This window comes from Schistocerca cancellata, chromosome 5 (assembly GCF_023864275.1).
Source record: "Schistocerca cancellata isolate TAMUIC-IGC-003103 chromosome 5, iqSchCanc2.1, whole genome shotgun sequence".
NCBI lineage: Eukaryota > Metazoa > Arthropoda > Insecta > Orthoptera > Acrididae > Schistocerca > Schistocerca cancellata.
Genome location: NC_064630.1, coordinates 95,560,259 through 95,579,579, shown reverse-complemented (window position 1 = coordinate 95,579,579; position 19,321 = coordinate 95,560,259). Strand labels below are relative to the sequence as shown.

Sequence of the window (19,321 nt, the reverse complement as noted above, 5' to 3'; positions counted from 1 at the left end):
ACGCGGTCTGCACGTCCAGCACGAACGCTGGTCCAACTGAGGCGCCAGGTGGAAATGGCATGGCAAGCCGTTCCACAGGACTACATCCAGCATCTCTACGATCGTCTCCATGGGAGAATAGCAGCCTGCATTGCTGCGAAAGGTGGATATACACTGTACTAGTGCCGACATTGTGCATGCTCTGTTGCCTGTGTCTATGTGCCTGTGGTTCTGTCAGTGTGATCATGTGATGTATCTGACCCCAGGAATGTGTCAATAAAGTTTCCCCTTCCTGGGACAATGAATTCACGGTGTTCTTATTTCAATTTCCAGGAGTGTAACATCGCACTTTAACGCTGGGTAGAGCGCAAGTGTGTCTGAACACAAAGTGTACCAAACACTACTAACGATGAGCCTCCGCAGCCGATGACCCGTGCATGTGCCAATGTTAACACCACGACAGCTTCAACTACCACTGGAATGGCCCCGTGACGATCGGGACTGGACGTAGGCGCAGTGGCAGAGCGTTGTATGGTAGGATGAATCCAGATACCATCTTCCTCATGCCGATAGAAGGGCGCGAATCTGTCATCTTCCAGGGGAACATTTCGTTGACACCTGTACTGCGGGATGCTGGCAAGCTGGCGACGGCTCCATTATGCTCTAGGGAACTTTCTCGTGGACCGAGCGAGATGGCGCAGTGGGGAGGACGACGGTTCAATCCCGCGTTCGGCCATCCTGATTTAGGTTTTCCGTGATTTCCCTAAATCGCTCCAGGCAAATGCCGGGATAGTTCCATTGAAAGGGCACGGCCGACTTCCTTTCTCGTCCTTCCCTAATCCAATGAGACCGATGACCTCGCTGTCTGGTCTCCTCCCCCAAAAACAACCCAACCAAACTTTCACATGGACAGCCACGGGTCCAGTGGAGCAAGGCACCATGCCGGCCGCGGAGTATCGTACACTGGTTGCAGATCACGTACACCCCTTCATGACGATAATATTTCCTGACGGCAGTGGCATTTTTCAGCAAGATAATGCGCCATGTCACAAAGCCAAGAGTATCATGTGGTTCGACGAACACAGTGACGTGTTCCAATTGATGTGCTGCCCCCCCAACTCATCAGATCTGAACTCAATCGAAAGCATCTGGGATGTAATTGAACGTGGCGTCAGAGCTCATCGCCCCCTTCCCGGAATCTACGAGAATCAGGTGATGTCTGTGCACATGTGGCGCCAACTCCCTCCAGTGGCCTACCAAGGCATCATTGCCTCCACGCCGTGTCACGTCGACGCTATTACCCGTGCCAAAAGTGGACATACAGGCTAGTAGGTTGGATGGTCTCAATGTTCTGGCTGATCAGTGTGTGGTAGATAACTTCGGCAGCTCCCTGAAACTGTTCCTAAGTGCTGATGTTGTACTCGTAAATGCAGAAAATTGCAACGCCAGAAATATGCGAATAGCAAAATGGATGAAGATACGCACAGAATCGAGGCTTTGAGCAGATATTGTTAATTAACTATTATATCCAGATGTAAAATATTACGCATAAATTGGCGGGAAGACCCAGTATTGTTGGATTACACAAAAACAGTCGTAAATGCAAAATATCTAGAGGTAAACGTCTATAGCCACCAGAATTGAAACGGACACTTAAAGCTGGTTCTAAAAAACAAGCAGGTTTCAGGTGAACCAGAAGAATAACACCAACGAAATGTGTTTCATACGCGCTAGAGGTAACGTACAAAACCCTTACTTTACAGGTTCCTTAGTGCTGCCTGTCAGCCTGTTAGCCTTACCAAGCACGGTTGATGGATGAGACAGAGAAAAATCCAGAGACCGGCCAGTTTCTTTATGAGATGAAAAGTAAGTGCCACAGAGATGCTAAAACTCCAGAACGTTCGGATTTCGTTTTAATTTAAACTTGAAGAAAGATGTCATCGATACGTTATTGTTATTGTACTAGCCCCGTCAAACACTAAGAAGCTTAAAACATATAGTGTTCGTTCAATCTTACAGACATGTTGTATGTACATAGCTTGTAAGTGTACATGTGATACAACGTTCGGTTTTTTGAACTGTGAAACGTCTCCTTAGAACAATTATACATGACTGTGCTTAAACTGACACACAATATTTTTAGCGCAACGCAATCTGACTTTTAATAATCCCTACAAAAGAATGGCCCTGACTAACATTAACCTATGCGTTTCACAAATCGCTTACCTCACAAAAATCTTGGTTACTCAAGCTACAGCAATACAGCGAGCGCCACTACTGCCAGCTAAATAACAGATTCAAAGTACGGAAGGCACTAACTACTAGTAGGCATAGTTAGCAAATGAAAGATTTTAACAGAGAACAAACAATGTATTTACCTTAATAGTCATCAAAAGTCATAATATATACAGCAGTTCATAACATCCATTTTTACAAATTTCAAAACTCCGCCATTTCTCTCCCCACATTCACCACTGCTGGCGGCTCACCTCCAACTGCGCAACGCTATGCGCTGTTCACATCCAGCTGCCCAACACTACAATGGAAGACAACAATGCAAACTAGCCACAGACTGCACACAGCACAGCCAGTGATTTTCATACAGAGAGCGCTACGTGGCGGCGGCGTTACCAATATAAGAACCTAAACAGCCTACATATAAGAACCTAAACACCCTACTTACAACTGTACACCACCATATCTATAGTTATTGCTACTCCTTGTGACACAGCTATTCAAATTCTTGTCTGGAATCAGTATGTGCCTTTCTACCTGAGGTCAGTTCAGTTCTGTCAACCCTGTTGCTTTCAAGAAGACGGTCAGCCCAAATACTTAGCTTTTATTTCGTATGGTCTTTCAAATCATCCGCCGATTATTATGAATCAGTGTTAACTCCCCAAAGCTAATACAATCTAAGGGGATGCCATCACATCTATTGCAACGGGAAGTGTAAATACACCCAAAGACATACGGAGGATTCATACGTTCTATTAATGCAGAGAACTAGAAAGAGAAAGAGTTCATATGAAGTTATTTTTAGTAAAGATTAGTTAATGCACTAAATCCTAAGTAACAGTGCCACTTTTCGTATTACAGAGATTTAGTTAGCTCTACATTGTCTTCAGACCATACAAGCTACCAGTAGTTCACAGATACTAACGTCGGGGAAGCGGTGCGTAGAACGGCGGTGAGCGATAGCGACCGTTCACAGTGTCCCACAGCATCAGGGCCTCCCTGATGCTGCACACGCCAGGGGCAACCTCCACCTGAAACAGGCAGAATGGTTTCGTCCCCCAATGAATCAAATGGACGTGCGCACGTTTACTTAGGTAGGGAAGACAAAATCATCACACAGACATACTAACACACATACGTACACGCATGTGATGAAACAACGTTAATATCTCACCAACGGTTTGAGATAAAGTGTCCGACAACTGATGGAATGTAAATGGTCGAGGTTTTGCTGCTTGATTAATACTCGTGGTCAATCTTCGTTATCTTTCCCGTTGGAATTATCAAACAAATATATTACAAAAGACTGTGGTTGCTTCTGTTTCTTACCAGTAGTCCAGGAAGCCTGAAAACATAAATGCTATGATATGGTATTGACTGTAGGAATCGTGGGGAAGTCTATCAACACTAAGCAAAATTTACTAAATGTTACGCAATTAAATTATCACTTTTAAAACACATTGTAACATGGAAAAGTCAGGTATCCTAGGTCTTTCAGACACACATTTGATGCAGACTTCTGTTCACACCGTCCAGTAATCACCTACTTTCACACTTCAGAGTCTTTCCGAGTTCTTTCAGTCCACCCATTACCTTCTAGCCGAGTTCTAATTGTTGTGAATGTTCAATGGCACTTGCTATTAAAAGAGTCGGTCCAATCAGAAGTCATACCCCCGATCTACAGTTTAAGGCGTGGCTACGGATGTGGTGCTAGATTATACTCCCTCCCAGACCTCTGTCGTCCATCTTTCATAAACATTCCTACATGGTAATTGCCACCAGTCTGGACGATCTTGCAGAAAACCTCGAAGTTGAATATTACCATCTTAAAAGATACAGGAAGATCAGCAAGAAAATTCGGATTCGTTGACAGGGACGCACATTATACTGTTTCACGAAGGTGCTTCGGATTAATATAATGACCCCAAAATGTTTATTTGCTAAATATGTCGGTCATGGTGGTCTGCTGGTAAAGCACGTGCATGGATACTGGAAGATCGCGAGAGCAAATCCCGTTCGGACTACAGAGTATTTAGTCTGCCTTTAACATAGCCTTCACTGCTAACTCATGTGAAGAGGATTCGCCACCTGCTTCGAATTCCACGTTAAGCTGTAGTTCACCCTCCCCTGTTAGGGCTGCAGAGGTAGTTTGCAACATACAAGTCGCCGAAGTGACTTTCAACTGAAAGACTTGCACTATCCCGTTGAACCACACAGAATTACTATTATTTAAGAAATGTCAACAAGATTATGAGCCAAAGATGTTTTAAGAACGGTAAATAATGATGCTTTACCAGTCAAGTGAAAGTGTATTTTTTTGTATGCTTAGCACGGGCAAAACAAATTAATAAAATTTTTATTACTGATTAATTTCGGTCATAACGCCATTGCCAACTCGACGTAAATACGCAGAGGACCTATTGTTTAATTCACTGTCGTTAAATATGATCTGGCCAGAGCTGAATGCAATGATTGCAATTCCTAACATTTTAGGTTAGACCTGCCCGTGACGAGTCATGAATATCAATTGAAATACACAAACAATTGTAGCCTGTCACTTTCATTAAACTGTCCACTGCTCGTCTCGGAGATTATACCTTCACCATCAGGTGGATTTATTTACGTTAACAAAACAATGTACATATAGTTTTTCTCGGCAATTTGCAGCTCTGTATGCCAGCAGAAGACAAAACCAAACTGTTTTAACACATAACTCCCAAGTTCTGTGGATGCTTTCCATTGTACATCTAATCAGAAATATTAATACCTCTCGGTGTTCACAGGCTGTTTCTAAAAATCGTATTCACATTTTACATATTTTCTGTACAACCAAAGAAACAAAAAATGTGTACGAGAAGTTACCGAATTCAAAAAACATGTAATACATTGACGTCTCCAAAAGTTGTGGATTTTATATAACAATTTCTTGAGCTCATTGTGCTTTGTTAATTTAAGCCGAGTGGGTGATATTGAGCAAATATCGTGCCTCACGAATTAAATTTGGTCGAAAGTTCACAGGAATTACCTGATCAGTATCCACACAGTGTTTCTAAGGTTTAAAGATTGATTTCATACTTAAATTGTAAGCATATTTCATTAGATGCACAAAGAACAACGTATTATTTTGTTGATGTGAATAAGAATGACGTATTACTGACTAAACGATCCAGACTTACATACTTTTCACGATAAAATACAGGGACTCCAATGAGATATTTAGAGAAATATTTTTATTCATATAACAATAACTTTAGGTTAACTCAGAAAATTAAAAATATAATACACGAAAGAAAAGTAATCTCATGGTGAAAATAGTGTCGGCTAGGAACAATAATAAGCTGCAAAAAATACCACGTTAATACTCCTAAAAGTGGAATCCAGTGCAACACCGAACTCACCGCCGCACTGGGAAAACTGCAATTTCCCGTGAACGGAGAAACAAACAGGTTACACAGTGATAGTATATCACAAAGCGTTTCAAAATGCTACGTCTGTGGGTTAGTACAATCATGGACAATCATTGCTAGAAACGCGTGAGAAGTCCATATATCTAGATTCCAAAGTGTGTGTGTGCGTGCGTGTGTGTGTGTGTGTGTGTGTGTGTGTGTGTGGGGAGGGGGTGGGGGGTGGGGGGTGGAGTGGGGGGTGCAAGCGAAAGTGCGTCTCTCACTCCCCTCCCCAGTTTACGGTCGTCTGTGCTCACCAACCATATTGTCCGCCTCCGGTAGCTGAGTGGTCAGCGCGACAGAATGGCAATCCTAAGTGCCCGGGTTCGATTCCCAGCTGGGTCGGAGATTTTCTGGGTGTTGTGTTGTCCTAATCATCATTTCATCCCCGTCGACACGTAAGTCGCCGAAGTGGCGTCAAATCGAAAGATTTGCACCCGGCGAATGGTCTACCCGACGTGAGGCCCTAGTCATACGACATTTATTTATTTACCAACCATATTTATCAACCACCAAGTTCATCAACATTTCTGAGGAAAGGGAATGTAAACAAATACTTTGTCAGAGGAAGGCTGAACTTCCTTCGGTACATGGCCCACGTACCCGCCTCCAAAGGTGATGCTGACGCACGCCTTCGTTATGTTTATCGACTCGGAAGTACAGGGCTATTACAAATGATTGAAGCGATTTCATAAATTCACTGTAGCTCCATTCATTGACATATGGTCACGACACACTACAGATACGCAGAAAAACTCATAAAGTTTTGTTCGGCTGAAGCCGCACTTCAGGTTTCTGCCGGCAGAGCGCTCGAGAGCGCAGTGAGACAAAATCGCGACAGGAGCCGAGAAAGTGTATGTCGTGCTTGAAATGCACTCACATCAGACAGTCATAACAGTGCAACGACACATCAGGACGAAGTTCAACAAATATCCACCAACTGCTAACTCCATTTGGCGATGGTATGCGCAGTTTAAAGCTTCTGGATGTCTCTGTAAGGGGAAATCAACGGGTCGGCCTGCAGTGAGCGAAGAAACGGTTGAACCACCACCACCTAGAGACAAGGCCGCGGCGCGAAATTCATAGCAGGTCGTGACGTCACTCCAAGCGGGCCACCATGTTGTGTTTCGAATCGTTTGTTTATCTACACGTTTGTTGGATCGAGTGCTATATTCGTGCTTAAAACTAGCGATTACAGTGTTTACGTGTTGTGAAGCTGCTGTGAACATGGTTTACAAGTGTTGTGTGCCAAGGTGTCGTGGGAATTACGGAACTCGACCGAAAGTAATGTTGTTTTCCTTTCCGAATGATGCGAATCTGCGTTGGAAATGTCTTTCAGCGATTCATCAGGGCAATTTCCAACCCACTGAGCACACGAAGGTATGTAAAAGCTATATACCTAGTACAATTATTATTTTTTTCTGGTGGAATATCTTGCATTTTTGATACATTTGACTAAAATGGTGAGCAAAAGTTCGCAGTAAATAGGCCTGGTATTCGTTATCAAGTGGCTTTATTTTGATTTTGAAAACGAAATATAAATTTGTGGCTCGTGGTATTTTTTATTCGTGTTTAAATTTCTCTGCAGTTCGTATTTTGTTACGCATTACCGATACGTTTTATTCTCTATTTGTGAGTGGGTGTTGTTTTTCACTCTTGCATTAGTTAGCATGAGTGCTAACGAATGTTGAAACTGCTGTTTTCATGTTTAAAAAGCGATCTCTCTGTATGAAGCATATCTGTTTTATTTTTCGATGTGTCAAACAATGGAACAAATTAATCTAGAAATAGGTTAAATTTATTATTGACGTTTTTAGCTTGACACATTGTCTCATTCCAACTGCTGCAAATGTCTGCTGAAGGTTTGTAGATTTTCACTGTTGACTTATGCTCAAAATCTGCCATATTTTTACAGGAAAGAAAATTTACATTACAATAACAACGCATAATTGTTTATGTGAGGTGAGTTAAAAGTGATTGTTTGCTTGGGGAATGTACTCAGCTTTCCTGAGGGAGCTCTATAAACAGCTACACAATATTTATTTAGGATACTAAAGGCAGAGGAATTTAATATTATACACTGTATTAGTGCAGAATTTTTCAAGTGAGTGTAAATAATAGTTGTCTGGTCCAGAAAGAATGTACTTTATCACAGTGCATTTTTCACAAATGTACCTTGTTTTACCATGTATATCGCAATATTATTTACATCCCGCACTCGTACGTTTTCACTGGCTATTGATAAGTCTTATGCAATTACATTACCGGTAAAAAAGAATTATAAACTATAGTTTCTGCTATATCGCGATTGATAAAGTTACTTATTTTAACCATTCGGCAAAGTACTCTCCTCTTTGCGTGGTATCATTTGCCAAGATCTCGTTTCGTTATCTCCAGCGGTTTACGAGATATGACAGGCGTTATGAATATTTCATTCCCGCGCGTTGCGATCGGAAGTGAAGTTGCTGCAGATGCTCAATTTTTTCGAGATTGGAAGCAGATATTGATCCAAAGTTTTACGAAAATTTCAAAACCTCATCTGTATTTCATACTCAGCAATAGAATGTGTAATATGCATCAAACACAAATTCATAGCGACCCCTATTTTTGATGGCAACGTTCTCAAATTTGATACTCATCTGTGAAATACCACAATAGTTATGACCATTATCGAAATGATTGGCACTTCATCATGAAGCTGCCATATAAAGCTAAAAGTATTTCAGAAATTAATTATTTTTTGCGGAATAGGTTCTGTAAAACCGTTTGACAAAGATTTGCAGGCCGTGCGTCTCGATGCTGTCAGCGCAGCGCCAAGCCAACGCTGGCCCGCTTTGCGTGACGTCACAAGAGCGCGCCGCGGCCTTCTCTTTAGGTGGTGGTGGTTGAACGCGTGCGGGCAAGTTTCACGCGTGGCTCATGCCACAACTGGAGAGCGACAGCGCCGACTTCATCTTTCAACAGGATGGTGCTCCACCGCACTTCCATCATGATGTTCGGCATTTCTTAAACAGGAGATTGGAAAACCGATAGATCGGTAGTGGTGGAGATCATGATCAGCAATTCATGCCATGGCCTCCATGCTCTCCCGACTTAACCCCATGCGATTTCTTCCTGTGGGGTTATGTGAAAGATTCAGTGTTTAAACCTCCTCTACCAAGAAACGTGCCAGAACTGCGAGCTCGCATCAACGATGCTTTCGAACTCATTGATGGGGACATGCTGCGCCGAGTGTGGGAGGAACTTGATTATCGGCTTGATGTCTGCCGAGTCACTAAAGGGGCGCATATGGAACATTTGTGAATGCCTAAAAAAACTTTTTGAGTTTTTGTATGTGTGTGCAAAGCATTGTGAAAATATCTCAAATAATAAAGTTATTGTAGAGCTGTGAAATCGCTTCAATCATTTGTAATAACCCTGTATTTGGCTCGAATCTTGTGTGGGGTGGGGGGTTAGGGGAGAAATTTTCAGCGTAGTATTTCGCCGACAAGGGGAGCAGATGAGGTGGTGGGAAGTTCCTGATCTTCATATTTTGCACCAGTGTCCTAAATTAAATTTCAGGCCTCTCAATAGTGTCTCATGGACTGAAGGTATATGCCACTGTTGATAGCTATCTTTCTCTCGTATGCAGACCTTAAGCTCGGCATCCACCTTGGAAACAGTTGAAGGGGGTAGGCTACGTGCCAGCATCGAGTTTCACTCTCTCCTTTCCTCCCCATCATACAACACCGTGGAGCAGCTCACCTTGGTGGACCAGGCGCGCAGATCGTTGAGCGCGTGCGTGGTCGTGAAGATGGCGCTGCCGTCCTGCGTGGCGCACTGGCAACGCCACCAGCGCAGGTAGGGCTGCGACAGCGGCACGCAGCGCTGCCCCCGCACCGTGGCCACCGCCCCCACCAGCGCCAGCAGCGCCAACCACGCCAGACTCATCTCAGCCTGAGCGACGAATCACACTGTAAGCCGACATAAACAAAGTATCACTTAGAGGTTGCAAACACACCACAGCCCATGACTAGTACCATGAAGAGTAATACAGGGTGTGGTAGATAAGTAATGAGACTCAGTCTAGAAAAACAAATTTATTGATCCAATTTGTACAAAACGTTAATATTCTTCGAAGTACTCGCCTTGGGCGTCGACACAACGTTGCCAGCGCGTTTTCCAAGCTTCACAGGCCCCACTGTAGTCCGTTTGAGTTATCCCAGTTAGTGCTTTCGTGACAGCACGTTGGATGTTCGGAATATCGTCGAAACGATGACCCTTCAGGCATCTTTTGACCTTCGGAAATAGGAAGAAATCAGGAGGACTCAAGTCAGGGCTGTATGGTGGCTGTGGCAAAACTTCAACTCCAATTCGGGTCAAGTAGGAGGTCACGAGGAACGCTGTGTGCGCCGGAGCGTTGTGGTGGTGGAGACGCCAGCGTTGAGCAAGGTCCTGTCGCTTCCGTTTGATGGCTCTGTGCAATCGCTGAAGGACTGCTTTGTAGAATTCGGCATTGACAGTCTTTCCCTGAGGGACAAACTCTTTGTGAATTAACCCCCGCTTGTCGAAAAACACAATCAGCATTGTCTTGATGCGGGACTTTGACATTCTTGCTTTCTTCGGCCGCGGGGATGCCGGTGTGTGCCACTCCGAGCTCTGGGCTTTCGTCTCCGGGTCGTACTGGAATGTCCATGATTCGTCGCCTGTTACTACGTTGTCTAAAAAGTGTGGATTATTTTCCAAATCATTCAACATCTCACGGCAAACGTCCACTCGTTGTTACTTTTGTTCGGCGGTGAGCACTCAGGGAACCAATTTTGCGCAAACTTTCCTCATCATCAAATCTTGCGTAACAATTTGGTGAACCGTAAATTTATTCACGGAGACCTCAACGGCGATCATTTTGAGACTTAAACGACGGTCGGAGACCAGGAGTTCTTTCACTTTGGCCACCGTTTCATCCACACGACTCGTTGAAGGGCGTCCAGATCGTTCCATGTCTTCAACGGATTCCCTCCCGTTTTTAAATTCATTAAACCACCGGAACACTTGAGCTCTTGATAGGGAGTCTTCTTTGTAGGCCTCCGTAATCATAGCAAATGTTTCCGAAGCAGTTTTGCCCAAGCGAAAGCAAAATTTGATTGCATACCGCTGTTCTATCGAGCGATCCATCTTCAGCGTTTTCACAAGTGTCACGGGCACACAAACAATGTAATACGCGAAGCTCGACCCTCACTGCACCAGAGCTCCGACGCGACTGCGAACCGGTTCTATTGTTAGCTCAGATCCCCCACCACGTGACGTACAGGTGGAGACCGCCCTGCGAGCGACTGGGGCGCCGCGCGGCGGCCAGTCTCATTACTTATCTACCACACCCTATACACACTTTATGAATTTTAATCATTTTATTTTAAGTAATATTAAATTTGGACATAGTTCATAAAGTATGACGGAGTATAGAACTGCAGTTGGGAGGCAGTAAGCGAACGTCCCCTCAGGTGGTCACGCAGCAGAGTCATTTCTCGCAACAGATGGTACAACAGCAGAGCACAATATAGTTGAGTATGATGGTTCCTGTAGAAAGGTCGGCTGAAGTCGGTAACGCTTGCTGTTTGATTACTAGAGTGGAGTAATGTAATAACAAATAGTAAACAAAGTAGGCTAAACCAAGAGATGTGAATCTGCTATATTTATTCCGGTTTTCATTGACTGATAATTGAGGGCCGACTGGGGTGGCCGAGCGGTTATAGGCGCTATAGTCTGGAACCGCGTGACCGCTACGGTCGCAGATTCGAATCCTGCCTCGGGCATGGATGTGTGTGATGTCCTTAGGTTAGTTAGGTTTAAGTAGTTCTAAGTTCTAGGGAAGCAACAAAGGAAACAAAAGAACTGTTCGGAGAGGTATTAAAATCCATGCAGAAGAAATAAAAACTTTGAACTTCGCCGATGACATTGTAATTCTGTGACAAACAGCAAGGGACTTGGAAGAGCAGTTGAACGGAATGGACAGTGTGTGTGTGTGTGTGTGTGAATTCTTATGGGACTTAACTGCTAAGGTTGTGGTGTCACCGCCAGACACCACACTTGCTAGGTGGTAGCTTTTAAATCGGCCGCGGTCCGCTAGTATACGACGGACCCGCGTGTCGCCACTGTCAGTAAGTGCAGACCGAGCGCCACCACACGGCAGGTCTAGAGAGACGTACTAGCACTCGCCCCAGTTGTACAGCCGACGTTGCTACCCATGGTTCATTGAGAATTACGCTCTCATTTGCCGAGACGATAGTTAGCATAGCCTTCAGGTACATTTGCTACGACCTAGCAAGGCGCCATTACCAGTATAGATATTGAGATTCTATTAATGTATCAAGAGCGATGTTCTACAAATGTGGATTAAAGTTAAGTATTCCAGAAGCTACGTACTTTTCTTTATAGCATTCATTACGTATCCTGTTTCAGACCTCACGCCAGCCTGCGTGAGTTTAAGCGCGTGCCTTTCGGCTTCCTCCCATTGTGTCTAGGCTGTCTTGTCTAGACACAACAAAGGTCATCAGTCCCTAAGCTTACACACTACTTAACCTAAATTATCCTAAGGACAAACACACACACCCATGCCCGACTCGAACCTCCGCCGGGACCAGCCGCACAGTCCATGACTGCAGCGCCCAGACCGCTCGGCTAATCCCGCGCGGCAATGGACATTGTATTGAAAGGAGGGTATAAGATGAACATCAACAAAGGCAAAACGAGGGTAATGGAATGTAGTCGAATTAAGTCGGGTGATGCTGAGGGCATTAGATTAGGAAATGAGACACTTAAGGTAGTAAAGGAGTTTTGCTATTTGGGGAGCAAAGTAACTGATGATGGTCGAAGTAGAGAGGATATAAAATGTAGACTGGCAATGGCAAGGAAAGCGTTTCTGAGGAAGAGAAATTTGTTAACATCGAGTATTGATTTAAGTGTGAGGAAGTCGTCGTCTGAAAGTATCTGTATGGAGTGTAGCCATGTATGGAAGTGAAACGTGGACGATAAACAGTTTAGACAAGAAGAGAATAGAAGCTTTCGAAATGTGGTGTTACAGAAGAATGCTGAAGATTAGATGGGTAGATCACATAACTAATGAGGAGGTATTGAATAGAATTGGGGAGAAGAGGAGTTTGTGGCACAACTTGACTAGCAGAAGGGATCGGTTGTTAGGACATGTTCTGAGGCATCAAGGGATCACCAATTTAGTATTGGGAGGCAGCGTGGAGGGTAAAATTCGTAGAGGAAGACCAAGAGATGAATACACTAAGCAGATTCAGAGGGATGTAGGCTGCAGTAGGTACTGGGAGATGAAAAAGCTTGCACAGGATAGAGTAGCATGGAGAGCTGCATCAAACCAGTCTCAGGACTTAAGACCACAACAACAACAAGTTCTAGAGGACTGACGACCTCAGAAGTTAAGTCCCGTAGTGCTCAGAGCCATTTTGATAATTGAGGGGCTGATATAATAATTGAAGGAGTGGTGTCGAACTGGAAACAACTGAAGGTAGCATGAAGATTTTCGAAATTGTAGTACTGAAATTCAGCGCAGTGGGCCGTAACTAGAGTTCCAAACTGCCGTACACTGCCATGGACTTTCACAAGTAAACGTAAACTACAGTAGCTGTCGTAGTGCTTTGGTCAGCTAAGATCGTAACCGCGTTGCCTGTGCGTTAGGTTCAAAAAATGGTTCAGATGGTTCTGAGCACTATGGGACTTAACTTCTGAGGTCATCAGTCCCCTAGAACTTAGAACTACTTAAACCTAACTAACCTAAGGACATCACACACACCCATTCCCGAGGCAGGATTCGAGCCTGCGACCGTAGCCACACCGTAGCCACACCGGCCGGCTGTGCATTACGTGTGTTGCATATCTATCAGGAGTTATCTCATTTTTAACAATTTGTTTGCGTTGCTATCAATGTCTTACTAGATTCCCCTAGAAACCACAAGTGGTGAACCATCTAGAAACTCACCGAGGACATATGAAGAACCACATAACTTGCGGAACATATTTGTTTTACATAGTTATCCTCCTGTGTGTTACTTAAAAATAAACAGTATTTATAGCAAAATTGAAACTGCCAATGTTTAATTCAGGTTTTATTCTAAAACTGTGGATTTTTAACGGAAACCGAGCGATTTTGTACTAAAAATACAAAAACGATACAGTTTTATCATATAGCGCTACAAAACACCTTTTTTCTTCTAAAAGAGGCAAAATTAAAAAAAAAAACACCTAGAGAACAAAAATATATTAAACATCGCTTCAATACTTTCTCAAGCTTACATAAAACACAATTTTGTTTTTCATAAACAACTTCCGCACTTATCAATAATAACAGGAGCCACTTTCCTTTGATGATGATGAAGGACTTTCTATTGAGTATAAAAACAACAATGATAGTACAGATTTTTTTATGATTGTGCATGTAAACGCTACTTGGATGTGAAGTAATTGCTTTGGTTTGATGAAAGGGCGGAAGTTATGGGATTTACTAATTTTTATTATCTGTGAAATTCAGTTTATGTTTTGTCAGGATGTAGAATATACAACGGACTAACACTGAACAATGTGCGATTCTAATTATCTGTAACAAACAAAATTCATAGAGACGTCGTTGGCTCCTACTTTTTCTATCACACATTCATATATGTTTTTCGCTGACAATGCTACCAATACTACTGGTAATCCGACCATTTACTGCCTCGTTTATGTACTGTACCGTAGTTTTGATAGAGCGCAATTTTAGTAGTAACTCTTGGCTGCAATCTGGTCTGGGAAATATTACATGTAACTTATGACAAAACTGTGATTGTACTTCGATTTTTTTCGAATTGTTCAGTATCTCAGACACAGGATAAAGACTTTCGAATAAAACCTTATCGCAAGTGATTTTGTGAAATACAAACCATTGAAGTGATGATATGCGCAGGTGATGTAATGAGAGTTTGTCCTAGTCGTTCGGTTTTGGGAGGACAGTACATTTGGCTGCGTCAAATAAATACAGTTCATTGAATCTCTTTTCATTATTCAGAGCTATTGCACCTCAGTCCACCAGTCAGATTTTCAGTCACAAAGAATATTTTTGTCAGCCAATAATGTGTAAGGGGGAAGGAATAGCAAACGGAATAGCACGTACATCAGCGAAAACAACCAAGTTCGGAATTAATTGGATGTAGTACACAATTTCATCAAAACTGTCCAGACACCAAATGTGATGTTAATTGGCCACTGGATGTCACACGTGACGGTCCCGTTAGTATAGAAGGAGCTGGAGAGCGCTGTGTTGTCATTAGAGAATTAGCAACAGAAGAATGTATCGGCTGGGAGAGATCGGATTAGCCCTTTTCAGTGCCAAGTTATTGTAGCATCTTGAAATGGTTCTGCCTGTTAAAGGATGTATCGAATGTTGTTCTAGGAGCTGGTCTATTTCAGTTATGTTCTATAAATGGCAGGCCAATCATTTGTACCACTGCATTTGCAAGCAGGATTCTCACCTTCTTTGAGAGAGGCTCTGGTTGTAATGTGGAGCCGGCCGATGTGGCCGAGCGGTTCTAGGCCCTACAGTCTGGAACCGCGCGGCCACTACGGTCGCAGGCTCGAATCCTGCCTCGGGCATGGGTGTGTGTGATGTTCTTATGTTAGTTAGGTTTAAGTAGTTCTAAGTTCTAGGGGACTGATGACCTCAGAAGTTAAGTCCCATAGTGCTCAGAGCCATTTGAACCATTTTTTGTAATGTGGACCCTTCAAAGGTTTCATTAGTATGTGTATGGTGACCATACTAATATATACTGAAACCATCAAGCACACGTACTGACGTATCAACAATTACATGCCTAGCTAGCGAGATGATCGTTAGGAAGGAATATAGATTTGAAATTATATATGTCAAGAGCTAAGGTAATGTTGAGACCAATTTCCTGTCAAGGCTGCCTCAAGGGTTAGACGATATGTCAGTTGTTAATGATCAGTAGTCTGACATTACTGTATACTTAATAAAGGGTGAGACTAACTAGGATATTTCTTGAGCCTATGTGGGAACATGGCAAGATGCAGGATACTGACTGAACTGGTAACAAGATATATAGCTATTGCAAATAATCCACCTCCGAAACTAAGTGCTCACTACAAGTTACACAATAAGGTACTATTTTACAGGATACGTCCTGAATCTGATTCCTGGTGTGCGTTTTTAACTGTAGAGACAGAAAGTAGACTCATATGGTATAGTCGCCATGCCTCTGACCATCTCGCAGTTATAAAATGTGCCAGGAAAATAAATGAATATTGTTATTTTAATAGCTTAAGGGAGAAAGTGCACTAAGTATTGAAAAATAACCTGCTTAGCTAGAGGGCAGAACCTTCTAGTATTTGCAGGAGGGGTGAATTACATCTTATTGTACCTACAAAACCTTTGCAGGCAGATGTCCTTGACGCCCGTCACACATCAACCAGCAGCAGAACAGGTGCAAGATTTGTGTTCCTATTGTACACTGTCTTTTCCAAGTACGTCCAGTTATATGTGACATGTACGGTCAAGAGTGACTAGATTGTCAAGGAAATGCGGAATGATTACATCCCTAGGTGTGGCCCGCCTGAAGTAGTATCTTCACCAACGGCAAATGGACTTTCTTCGATTGGGGGGCATTAGGCGTCTCCTAATCTCTAAATACCATCTGGAGACAAATCCGGCAATAAGAGTCCGTTAGGAAGCATTGTCACGAAAAACACAATTCATATTAACAATATATACGCAAGTTTGAAGAGATGACGATGATGATGTCCTCCTCGCCGTGTCTGGCGACAGTGACTCCGTCAGTCTTCTCTGTGCTTGTTGTGGTAGGCTCGGATGTGGCTCGCGAATCCGAATTTCGCTTTGAATATCCTGTTGCATGAAGCACAGTGAAGTTGACCAGCAGAGTTGTAAGTATACGTGTAGACAGGCTTGAGCTGAGACTTTCGGAGCTCTCTTTTAGCATCCAGGTTCATTAGACGCTTTTGCTCGAATTGTTCGATGCTCTTATGTACAGTTGATCGCCACTCCGATCGGCGCAATGCTAGCTCCTCCCAACGGTTGCTTGGAATGCCACAGGCTGCAAGGTGGCGTTTAATGGTGTCTTTATATCGCAGGTGTTGACCGCCTTTCCTCCTCTTCCCGCACGAGAGCTGCGAGTAGAACACCGCTTTAGGTAGCCTACTGTCATCCATGCGTACTATGTGACCACTCCATCTCAGTTGATGTTTCATTATTAAAGCTTCAATACCAGCCAGTTTCACGCGGCGCAAAATCTCCGTGTTTGGGACACGGTCTTCCCATTTGATGCGCAGAATTGGTCTCAGACATCGAAGATGAAATTTATCTAGCTTCTTAATGTCAGCTTTGTAAGAGCACCAGGTTTCCGAGGCATAGACTAAGGTGGATAATACTACTGCTTTGTAGACTGCAATTTTTGTTTGTAGTTTGAGATCATGTGATTTCCATACTCGGTCATTAAGCTTACCGAAGGCTGAGGCTGCGCTGGCTATACGCGCTGCGATTTCCGTTGTCAGGCTGTTGTCACTTCTAATTTGGCTTCCCAGGTATTTGAAATTTGACACATTTTGCAAGGGTTTGTTATTTATCTCAATACTGGAGTCATCTGCATTAAAACCTCTAAGTGGCTGTTTGAGAACTTGCGTCTTAGTGATGCTAATGGCTAGGCCAAATCTTCTGCAAGAGGCATTTAGCAGATTTATGTAAGTCTGAAGAATTTCGCAAGAATTAGCCATCATGCATACATCATCCGCGTAGAGAATCTCTAAGATGGATAGTTTGGTTACGCGACTTTTTGTTCTGAGGCGAGAGATGTTGAAGACACTTTTGTCTGTCCTTGTGTCGAGACTAATTTGATTACTACAGGCTTTGGTCGCGTCTCTCATAACAACTGCGAAGTAAAGTGAGAAGAGTGTGGGAGCCGGAACACAGCCTTGTTTTACACCACATGTCACGGGAAACTGTTCTGAGAGCTTGTCCTCATGGCAGATTTTTGCCATCATGTTTCCATGAAACTGCCGAATCAAACTGACAATTTTGTCAGGGCACCCAGTTTTCTTTAGTATGATCCAGAGAGCTTTCCGTGGGACACGATCAAAAGCTTTTTCCAGGTCTACAAAGCACATGGACAAAGGCCGATGTTGCTCTAAGCTTTTCTCTTGCATTTGTTTGACAACAAATATGGCATCCACTGTGCCTCTGTTTGGGCGAAAGCCACACTGGGTCTCTGGTAGCAGTTTTTCTGCAAAGTGTGTTAACCGGGTGTTAATTATGTGGGCAAGGACTTTTCCCGCTGCTGAGAGAAGAGAAATGCCCCTGTGGGAGCTGCAGTCTGATATGTCACCCTTGCCTTTATAGATCTTGGAAATCCAGTCTTGTGGAATCATTTCATACTCCCAAATCCTTAAGATCAGAGCAAACAATGGTTTCTTGACGTTTGGCCCCCCATATTTATACAGCTCTGATGGCAAGTTATCTAATCCTGCTGTTTTGTCATTTTTCAGCTTAGCCACTGCTGAAATGAACTCATCGTAGGAAGGGGCATCCGCAAGTTGTTCCTCAACTGGTAGGTCTTCAAGTGCTTCTATGTATGGAATATCGGTCGTCTGATGGTCGGGATTAAGAACGTCATTAAAATGGATGTCACTCTGTTGCGTCAGCCGACAACTTTTATCTTTGTTATAGACTGGTGCTATCTTCCCAACTCTTGGACCAAAGACAGTTTTCAGGGACTCGAAGAATCTGCCTGTTTGGTGTGTGTCGGCATATAACTGTATTTCATTTTCTTTATTTGCCCACCAACTGTCTTTGAGAGCACGTACCTTCACTTTCAGATTGTAATGCGCTGCTCTACGCTTGTTATCATCAGGGGTGCGAAGAGAGGTTCTGAAATCATTAATTAGCTTTCTGATCTCTGGATCTGAGTCGTCAAACCAGTCCTGGTGCTTCTTCTGAGGCTTTCCCAAGACTTCTGAAGCACAGCCACGCAGTCTGCTAGCGTATGCACTCCACTGTTCATCCACAGGGGCAGATTCAGATATCAAAAGGCCATCGACACCAAATTTTTCATCCAGTTTTGCTCTCATAGTCTGATCATTGGCCAAGATTTTGCAGGACAATTTTGTTGGTATTTTGTGTGAAGCTCGGTGTGGTGCCTTCAAAGTTATCTTTAATTTGGACCTCACGAGTGGATGGTCTGTCCATCCCTGAGCGCCTCTCATTGCACGTGTGACCAGTACGTCACCAAGATCTTTTTTCCGCACTATCACATAATCCAGAAGGTGCCAGTGTTTAGATCGCGGATGCATCCATGTCGTTTTATATTTTTCAGGCAGACGAAAATATGTATTTGTCAGACAGAGTTCAAACTCGGCACATAGTTAGAAGATCCAAACCATTCGAGTTGCATTTTCCAATCCCATGGCGACCGAGGACTCCATTCCAAGCACTGAAATCATTCCCAACACGAGCATTAAAATCACCAAGTAACAGAAGTTTATCTGCAGAAGGAATATCCCTAAGGACATGTCGGAGGTCTTGGTAGAACTTGTTCTTCTCTTCATCCGGAGATGGCAATGTAGGTACGTATACATTGATCAAGTGAAGATATTTCTTGGAT

General features: G+C 43.5%; 1 protein-coding gene across 1 annotated transcript in view; it reads right to left on the bottom strand.

Moving 5' to 3' along the window:
- The window catches only part of LOC126188382 (macrophage mannose receptor 1-like), a 119,279-nt gene extending 100,491 nt beyond the window's left edge, over positions 1 to 18,788 (bottom strand). Inside the window, exons 1-3 of the mRNA XM_049929981.1 lie at positions 18,525 to 18,788; positions 9,405 to 9,596; positions 3,140 to 3,245 (exon numbers count right to left, since the gene is read on the bottom strand). Of these exons, the coding sequence (XP_049785938.1) occupies positions 3,140 to 3,245; positions 9,405 to 9,596; positions 18,525 to 18,788 (562 nt within the window). The remainder of the gene's footprint in view (positions 1 to 3,139; positions 3,246 to 9,404; positions 9,597 to 18,524) is intronic.
- Positions 18,789 to 19,321: the final 533 nt, after the last annotated feature.